General features: G+C 41.1%; 1 protein-coding gene across 1 annotated transcript; it reads left to right on the forward strand.

Moving 5' to 3' along the window:
- Positions 1 to 5,257: 5,257 nt before the first annotated feature.
- Positions 5,258 to 6,172, forward strand: LOC103066344 (olfactory receptor 14A16-like). The gene has a single exon (XM_015891126.2). The coding sequence runs from the start codon at positions 5,258 to 5,260 to the stop codon at positions 6,170 to 6,172; it is 915 nt and encodes a 304-aa protein (XP_015746612.2).
- The last annotated feature ends 3,945 nt before the right edge of the window (positions 6,173 to 10,117 follow it).

The following is a 10,117-nucleotide window of genomic DNA, read 5'->3' on the forward strand; positions in this document are numbered from 1 at the left end:
CCATTTGCGTGACACCCTTCATCTTACCCATACCCCCTCTACACATACCTCGTCCTCCACTCTGTCTTAATTTTTGCTGTTCTAAGCTTAGAGCCTGGGTGGGATGAGGCTGCCTCTGGACATTGGCACATACTTGAAAATGCCAGGGCGTGGCTTAGTTATAACATGCAGTTGGAAAGCTGGCCTGGAAACGAAGCAAATGGAGTGGGAAATGTTTCTGCCTGGTTGCAGCTTACTTTTCCCAAGCACAGACAGCAACCCCAACTTCAGTCCCTCACGTGTACATTGCATCTATTTTTTGCATGGGATGCTCCTGTTTTCATTCTTCCCTGGTTTACTTTTCCTCTATCTCTAATGGCCTGTGAGAATAGCTGCGGGAGGCTCTTTCCAATACTCCAAGCAGGATCCTTTGCCTGACCATAGTCTAAGCTGTGGCTCTTCCTACATAGTCCTTCCTCCCAAGGTTATTCTCACAGACCATTACATTATCTTTCTGTTCTCAATGCATATCCAGCTGTAGCTCTCCATCTTTTGATTAATTGTCTCTCCCATCTCTACTTCCTTGCAGGTGGGGCATGTATCTTTGTCACAAATGAACATGGATAATCAACCACAGTACCTTACTTTCTTCTCATGGATTTCTCAGAAACCTGGCAGCTGAAACTTTGACGTTTCTTTTTGTTTCTAATATTGCACCTGGCAATTGCAACAGCAAATCTTCTCATCTTCTCTGCAGTGGCTATTGACCGTCACCTGCACAGCCCCATGTACATCTTTCTAACAAATATGACTGTGCAGGACCTGGGCTCTATTTCAGTCATTGTCCCCAAATCCATGGTGAATTCCCTCATGAATACAAGATCCATCTCTTATTTTGGTTGTGCTGCTCAAGTCTTTTTCTTTATTTCCTTTGCAGCTTCTGATTTCTTCCTCCTGACAGTCATGGCATATGATCGATATGTTGCCATTTGCAATCCACTGCAATACGAGACAGTAATGAATTGGAAAGCCTGCACTGAAATAATGATTCTGGTGTGGGCAACCAGTCTCCTCTATGGAATGCTGCATACCAGGGGCACCTTTTCAGTCTCTTTCTGTTCTAAGGTCGTCAACCAGTTTTTCTGTGATATTCCACAGTTGCTAGTTATCCTGCCATGGTCTCAATCTCATTGAATTTAGAGTTGTTGCTGCTTGTACCATTGCAGGATAAGGCTGTTTTATTTTTATCATGATCCTCAAAACAGTGTGGAAAATCCCTTCTGTCCACGGAAGGCAAAAGGCCTTATCTACTTATGTTCCCCACATTACAGTTGTTTCAATATTTTGCATAACTGCATCTTTGGCATATCTGAGACCTCCCTCTAACACCCCATCTTACTTAGATTTAGCATTAACTGTCGTATATTCTTTACTTCCACCCCTGCTGAATCCAGGTATCTATAGCATGAGAAATAAGAATATCAAGATTGTCCTCTCTAAAATATGGGGCTTCTGAAAGTTTGTTTCAGTAATGCTTTCACTTCTATTTTCCTATCTTTTCTCCTCCCATGAAAGAAAAATGTTTATAAGTTACACACAGTTGATATGGTGACTTAGCCTCTCATTCCAGATTTAGAGCGGCACTCCAGAAATTGCTGTACGTCTACAGTTGTGTGGAAAAGAAAGTACATCCTCTTGAATTCTATGGTTTTACATATCAGGACATAATAAAAATCAACTGGTCCTTAGCAGTTATCAAAAGTAGGTAAATACAACCACATCTTGCAATTGTCCAGTATGGTGGGTCCAGTGACAGTTTCTTGAGGAAGGGGTGCACCGGTGCCTCTTTAAAGGCAGCTAGAAACATTCCTCTCTCAAGGATCAGTTTACCATCACCTGAACCCACTCACATGTGACCACCTGAGCTGCCTTAACCAGCCAGGAGGGGCATGGATCTAATTGACAAGTGGTTGTATTTAAAGACTGCAGGACCCTGTCTACTTCCTTGGGCCAACAGGATCAAACTGTTCCCAGATAACAGGGTAAGGACAATCCCCGGGCATCTCCATAGGCCATTCACCATGCTTGGTGTCCAACTGGGAATGAATCCAAACAATTTTATCCTCCAGATGCCCATAAAATTCCTCTGCACAGTCCTGCAGGTGGGCCATTGGGCTTTCCTTTCCCAAAAGGGATCAGATGATCTTAAACAGGGCCACCAGGTAGCATTCTGTGGATGCAATAAGAGTGGAGAAATATTGGCATTTTGCTACTCGTACAACCACAAGGTAGGCCTTAATAGCAGCTCTAGCTTGTGTTCAGTCGGGTTTGGTCCTTGTTTTCCTCCAGCTGCACTCTAGATGTCTCTTAATCCTTTTCAGTACCCAGGCTTGATGGGTCAAGAGAGATCGCATGGGCCTGATCTTGTCCAAGACCTTGGCTGCCACCTTATTCAAAGTGGCAGCTAGAGCCTCCACTGGACCATGCAGCAGATCCTCGGGTGATCCCAGCTCCTTTTGGAACCCCATTGGGTCCATCAGCTGCTGGGGACAGACCAATCAAATGGATCCCTCCTCCCTATAGAGGGGGGTAGCATAGGAGAATCTCAAGGACACCAGGGCATGATCTGACCATGACAAGGGGGACAGATGGAATTCCTCCTTCAGGTTACATTGGCACTTCTCTGACAAGAAAACCAAATCTGGTGTAAGACCACAGTCCCAAATTGGGGCAAAAATAATCTGGGACATGGTGGCCATGGATTCCTGAGCCACCTCTGAGACATGTCCTAGGGATGGCAGATTGAAGACCCCCAAAACCATAAGTCTGGGGAACTCTATTTCCAGCCCCAAGACAGCTTCTAGCAGCTCAGGCAGGGCAATTGCTATGCAACAGGGAAGCTAGTAGAGCAACAACAATCCCAAATGTGCTGGAGAACCCAACTTCAGGAACAGGGACTCACAACTGTCCACTTGTGGAGCAGCACCCCTGAAGGCCAGCAGAGATTCCTGGATGACAACTGCTACCCCTTCTCCCCTGCCCTGGGGTCTTGGCCGGTGCCATACCATAAACCTGGCTGGGTACATTTCTGAAAGGGGGACCTCCCCCCCTTCAGGGCCCACCCAGGTCTCAGTAATACACGCCAAGTCAGCCCGCTCCTCTGTGATCAGATCACATATGGGGGGGGGCTTGTTGTTAACTGACCTGTTAAGAAGCAGCAATCAAATGCCAGGGCCTCCTTGGGTTTGCTGTCTGGGGCCTGGGTCTAAGTTCAGAGGGTCAGAATGTGCCACCAATAACAAACATTGGGGGCGCCTTCCTTGAGAGTGGCCTGCCCTCTGAATCCCATTAAAACATCCTTTCCCTATCACTATCTGAATAGCACAGTCTGCTCTAACTTCCCCAGAGCTTCCATTTCCCCCCAATCCCAGCCCTTTGATTTTCCTGTCAGGGTCCCTCCATCCAGCCAAACACCATCAGACACATCCAATTAACTAAGGGGTGATGGCAGGCTTCACGGCGCTTCATCTCCTGCTCTCAGCAGTATTGGAACCCTAAACCTCACCCCACTCATCTACTGTATCCTCTTGCCAGCCTCTTTCACTAGTCAGCCAGAGTTCTCTTAGAACAGAGAAACTATTAGCAATAGGCTTTTGGAAATGGATGCCAATCAAGACACCACTGCAGTATAATCATCCAAAAATTCATCTTGGGACTGTGCCCTCTGCATATCTTGAAGGAAAATTTTGTAAATGGTACAATATTTGAGAATGTAACCAACAATTTAGAAAGCTAAAGATGAAAGAAAATCCCATGTGATTAAAGCTGTTCCACAATAGACTTCTGGCAGATTTTCTCACTTGATCTCTGTTTGAATTCTCAGTTTGGAAAGTGAGAATAGTGAGCTTCAACTCTGATTCTGTTGATAGGGTTGTCTATGATTATAGAATACAATGGGATGACTGTTATTAGAAAATTCCCAAATGCATCAGGTGTTAATGGCTAATCCTATCCATAAGAACTCAGGTGAGGATATTTTTATTTTCTCTAGTTTTGATTGTATAATTTATGTTATGTAATTGCCTCTTCAGGGAAACAAAATGATTAATAAGCTTGCTGAATATGAAGTGAGACCTTTCCACTGAAGATAGACCTGAACAAAAGTTTGATTGCATCTATTACAGGACCAACATTTAACAGTCTAAGAAGCATACATCAGAAGACACAATAATTCTATGAAGAAAAATAGTAAGTATAGAAGCATAAGTATATTGGACATTTGACAAAAAAGTAATTCCCCTCTTATTGAAATAAATTAACATTTGTTTAATACATGAATTATATGACTGTACATTAGTCTTGCTTCTATAATTTTCACACTGAGAAAAGGATTTAATGAAATCATTAGAACTTAGTGCTCCACTAGCAGAGAATACGTCATGGGAAGGGAGACAACAAGGAGAGATTTGTTTTTGGTTATTTGGGCCTTGAAAGATTGATTAAATGTATTATGAATCAGAAAAAAGACAATCTATGGGCAGTGGTTGTATATACATCTATTATATTGACATTTGTCACCTAATATTTGTTTCAATCATTAAGTTATTTCTTTCAGGCACAACATTCCCCAGAGCAGCTGATAAAATGATTCTCTCTCTGTATGTGTATCTGCCTCTGCCTCTGTTTCTGTGTATGTGTGTGACACAAATTCAGGCAATTGGAAGTCTGTTCTCTCAAGCTTTCAAAGTAAAAGACATAACAATCAATTCTATTATTTCTCTGCTAGATTTGTATCCTGTCTTTCCTTCAGGAGCTCCTCTGTATGGGAGCCACGTCACCAATTTTCCATCACTCTAACAATTCGGTAAGAGTGGAAAGAGATATTTACTGGTCCCCAAACTCCAGGGAATTTCCAGGGAAGAAGGACTTGACAAGGTCTTCAGAGTCCTAAGCAAATATTTTAACTAGTACAAAAGAGAAAATAATGGAGTACAACAAAAATAAAAGTTGTGGTTGATGGTTAGGTCTTCAGTCCATGATGGATAGAAATATATGGCTAGTGCTGTGATTGGACACAGGAACGTAGTACATCTATTCTTTGAAATGTGTGATTCTATTTTCATTCTTGGCATGTTTTCCCTCTCTTTTTCCATTTTATCCTCAGTTTGTATCAAGCTGCAAGTTCACTGTTTTTATCTATTTTATATCCCAACACTGTTCAGAAATTAAATTAAATTAAATTAAATTAAATTAAATTAAATTAAGTCATAAGTTAAGGATGGATAATCAAAGTACAGTGCCTTACTTTTTGCTCCTGGAATTCTCAAAAAATAGGAATCTGCAACTTTTACATTTCTTCCTGTTCTTTGTGTTATATCTGGCAACTATAACAGCAAATCTTCTTATCATCTCTGCAGTAGCTTTAGATAATAGACTCCGCAGCCCCATGTACTTGTTTCTGATGAATTTGGCTGTGCAGGACCTGGGCTCAGTTTCTGTCACGCTCCCAAAATCTATGGTGAATTCCCTCATGGACACCAGGTATATCTCTTACTTTGGTTGCGCTGCTCAAGTCTTTCTCTTTATTTCCTTTGCAGCTTCTGATATCTCCCTTCTGACAGTCATGGCATATGATCGGTATGTTGCCATTTGCAACCCACTGCACTATGAGACGGTGATGAATTGGAAAGCCTGCATTGAAATAATGATTCTGGTTTGGGTTGCCAGTCTTGTCTATGGAATGTTGCATACCACTGGCACTTTTTCAATTCTTTTTTGTTCTAATGTGGTCAACCAGTTCTTCTGTGAAATTCCACAGATGCTAAAGTTATCATGCTCTGGCTTCAATCTAGTTGAAGTTGGAGTTGTTGTGGCCAGTGTCATTGCAGGACTAGGTTGTTTTACTTTTATTATTGTCTCTTATGCCATGATCTTCAAGGCAGTGCTCAGAATCCCTTCTGAACAAGGAAGGCAAAAAGCCTTATCCACTTGCATTCCCCACCTTACAGTAGTGTCTATGTTTTTATTAACTGGATTCTTGGCCTATCTAAGACCTCACTCCAACACCTCATCATCCCTAGATTTTGGGCTGAGTGTTCTGTATTCCCTTCTTCCCCCTCTGTTCAATCCAATCATCTATAGCATGAGAAATAAGAAGATCAGATTTGTCCTTTCTAAACTGTGGAGATTCTGAAAAATTATTTTAATGTTGTTTCTTAACTGTTAACCTCACTTTTGCATGTTCCTGTCTTTTCCTTTATTTCTCTGAATAAAGGAATAACTTAGAAAGGGAGACTCAGCTGGGATGCAGGCAAATTCAACCTCTCACACTAAAAGGATTGTAGAACTCCAGATGTTGCTAAGCAAATGCTGCATCCCTCATTACTGTCAATGCACTTTACAGATGCTAAATGTGTATGTTTGACAGCCTCTTTCATGCCACAGCTGACAATTCCTGGTCTTTATTGAAGTGAGGATCAGTGTCTTATGCTATTGTGGAAAACAATTGTAATGGCAAGAACACATGGACAGACTGAACCATAGTTTTAACTGGGGAACCTTCAGCATTTTAGACCAAGCTAAATGCAAAAAGGCAAGAGAATTCTTGGAAGCTTGGTATTCAGACAAGGCAGCAATTAACAAACACAGAGATAAACAGCATCTACATACTATTCAAAAGCGACAAAAGACCAGGAGATCACCTCACCAGCAATCATCACCCAGATAAGCAAAGGTTACCACCAGGCAGGCAATCAAGCAGTCAAGATATGCTAATCAAGGAACTAACAGAGGAGCAAAACAAACCCCCCACCCCCACCAGCACTGGCAAGGCAGGCCACAGCACATAAATAGAGAGCAAATCCCATCCCATTCTAGGACTGAAGATGTTACCAAGCCAGGTAATGAAATGTTTGCAAGAAAAGAACCAAGCTCAGAGAACACCAAGGACTCCACAATGGAAAGAAGTTTTAAAAGATGTGACCTTTTTTTCCTTTTGTTTTCCTGTATAAAATGGATTCCCTCTAATGCTTGCACATAATATGTCTAGTTAAACCGTTTACACAGGCCTCTAAAACCCTTCTCTCCTTAAATGGTCATTTGCTCGCATTTTCTGATATTTTGCATCTTTGAGTCAATCTTGACTCCAAGCTTGGATAGGTCTCTGCACTTGTCTTGGCAAAATTTTTCAGAAGTGGTTTGCTGTTGCCTTCTTTGTAGGGCTGAGAGAGAGTGACTGGCCCAATGTCACCCAGCTGGCTTCGTGTCTAAGGCAAGACTGGAACTCACAGTCTTCCAGTTTCTACCCTGATGCCTTATCCACTACACCAAACTGGTTCTCACACACTTTAGCTCAAGACTATTACTTCTTTCCCTTAGAAGTGCCTTGGCAAGACCAGACATCTGACAGTGTGGGTAGGATGGATGAGCTGGTACTATGTCACATAAGTCTTTGATAACCACAAGAAATGAAAAAGGCAAAATGTGTAATTAGGATGATATATAATTGTAATAAAACATTAAGCTTTCAGAAACCTCACAACATGATACAAATTGGAAACGATTACACACAGTTCCTGATCCAACACCTGGAGATGAGGGGATATATAGATGTACACCAAGGATGATAGCTTATGAAATGTGCTTGAAAATTATTGAGTTTCATCCCGGCTACTGATAAGGTATACCAAAAGCCATATTCAGGTTTTGGGTTAGCTCTGCCACCATCCTCCCAATTTTTATTTTTTTTTAAAGTATAAAAGATAAAAGACTCATGAAATATTTTGGGACTTAGTATAAGTGTACTTGGGAAAGGTGCCATTTACTTCCTGGAATGATCTAGGCAAGATCAGCACCTTCCTTTGATGAGCGTGAGGGGCTTTCAGCTGAAGTGATAGGAGATTTTCCTGTATATTTATTCTTCTCTATTGAATCAAGTTGTCTTGTTTTCCTGCGCTCCTTATCTGTGTATATTTCTTGTCTACATTATACTTTGCAGTTCAAGTTATTATTTTGCTCTGCTTTGCTCAATAAACTCTTTCAACTTTACCTGATTTATGTGGGTATTGCTTTTTAATCCTTGAACCTCCTATTCAAATGTTAGTGTAAAAAAAGTTATGAGCCCATATCCTTAAACAGACTTTCTAACTGCAGTTCCATCTGGGACCATCCATGCCTTTGGGAAGGAAGAGCAGCCTTCTACCAAGGATATAGCTAAATATGAAATTAGAATTGTGCAAATCTCTTTATAAAGATTTTTTCCCCATCCATTCCCAGGGTTCTTAAAATTATTAAAGATCTAACAGAAGAAATTGCTTGTATTGTATTACCAGAGATGGTTTCATATATAACACTAAACGATGATTAGTGGTTTATTGTTGAACAAACTACAATTTGCTTGAATCTGAGAACAAGCTAAGTCATAAACTATGGTTACAAAAACTATTAACTGGGTTCACAATAACATGCTAACCCCAAAACTAAAGAAACAATATGATTTAGCAAGGTTTGTAAATAAGGACGTAATAACTTATAAAGTAGCCCAAGTTCCATTATTCTACTTAATGTAACTTTTAGAAGAGTACCTGGCAGTGTTATTTCTCTACATAGGTTTTCATGCATTCATATTGACCCAGGGGGCAAACAAATTTTCCAAAAAATAAGAAAGACAGATTATTCCTTTATTAGGAGAATGTTAATTTGGATATTGGATTGTGTACTTGGAAACAAGCCTGCTAAGGCCCTGGAAATATTACTTTGTGGTTCTCCTTTATTGGCCATTTTTCCAGTTAAAACCAGGAAGAAAGGCTGCTTAAAGAAGCCAGTTGTTCTTACTCGTTTTGGGCATGCTGTTTGCTTGCCACCTATGAGATATGAACTAACAAGCCTTCCGCTTTGACCTTAATGAGTTAATTGTTACCTGCTTTCTCCTCCAGGATGGCCCATGCCTGGCTGCCAGAGGCTTAACAAGGCAAACAGCCTGTGCTACTGTGTACCTCTCCGTATGGATTTTCATTGTCTGCCTATATGCTTTTTTCCTCTTCTCTTATTATAAATTCTAAACATGCACAGTATTCAACTTCCTTTCAGTTAATTTTTCCAGACCGGGTTGAGCATTCCAAGGTGTGGGGGGGGGCAAAAGAGGATATAAGATCTGCCCCATAAAAGCCTTTTTTGGGAGACAATTCAATGGAATTCCTTCCTCACCGCACCTGGGGCTTACCATGGCCAGTTGGAGTAGGAACTTTCCAATGCTATAAGTATTGGGACTTTATGAATACACTTTTATTAATTGTAATCATCCTGGTGTCTTTCTTCATTTCACTTTCTTTGATACCTTTACCACAAACACTGAAGCCAGAATTAGTGGCTTCCCATCCAAATCAGACATTGCACATCATAAATTCTGCCCCACTTAAGATGCTTGAGGAACTTTGTCATGCAAAAGCCCTTTTGAGCGCAGTTCCTTTTTTAAAAATAGTAATTTTGTTAAAAAATACAAATTACAATAATAAAAACTAATACAAGAACAACAACAACAACAACAACAAAGTAGAAGGTGGAGAGGGCGGAGCTGGCGTCGCGGTGGTACGGCGGGCGATCCTGGGCTCCCAGGATCACAGCCGATATCTCCCCCCCCGGACGGTCCCGATGGACCTAACCCGTCCCGTAGAGATGGCGATTGCAAAGGGCGCGTCCCGCGGATCTCAGGGACGCCGCAAGTCCCAGATTGATCCCGGGAGAAGCTCTTGAAGCCGGCGGAGGAGAGGCAGCCAAAAATGGCTGCGAATGCCGGGACAGCTCCAAAGGAAGAAGAAAGAGAGGGGTGTCAACCGGGTGAGATGGACCTTTACTATTCAACTATTCTTAGAGAACACCTTAAGTAACTTAAAGAGATTGTTAAAAGTGAAGAAAAATGGATTAAGCGGCGAGATTGAGCCTTATAAAAAAAAAAAAGGGGGAAAAATCTTTTTTTTTAACTTTCCCTTTTTAGTGGAATTGGCAAGATGTTTTTTCTTGTAAAAAAAATATATTTTTAATTGGACTGGCTTTTTCTTTTTAATACTCAATAATTCTTTATTTTAAGCCTCTTTTTTGACTAAGATTTCTTTATTGTTATAAGAAATTTATATTTTTTGAT

Source organism: Python bivittatus, unplaced genomic scaffold, assembly GCF_059951505.1.
Source record: "Python bivittatus isolate LINGU-HERP-01145 unplaced genomic scaffold, Pbiv_v1 ctg000470_np1212, whole genome shotgun sequence".
Lineage (NCBI taxonomy): Eukaryota > Metazoa > Chordata > Lepidosauria > Squamata > Pythonidae > Python > Python bivittatus.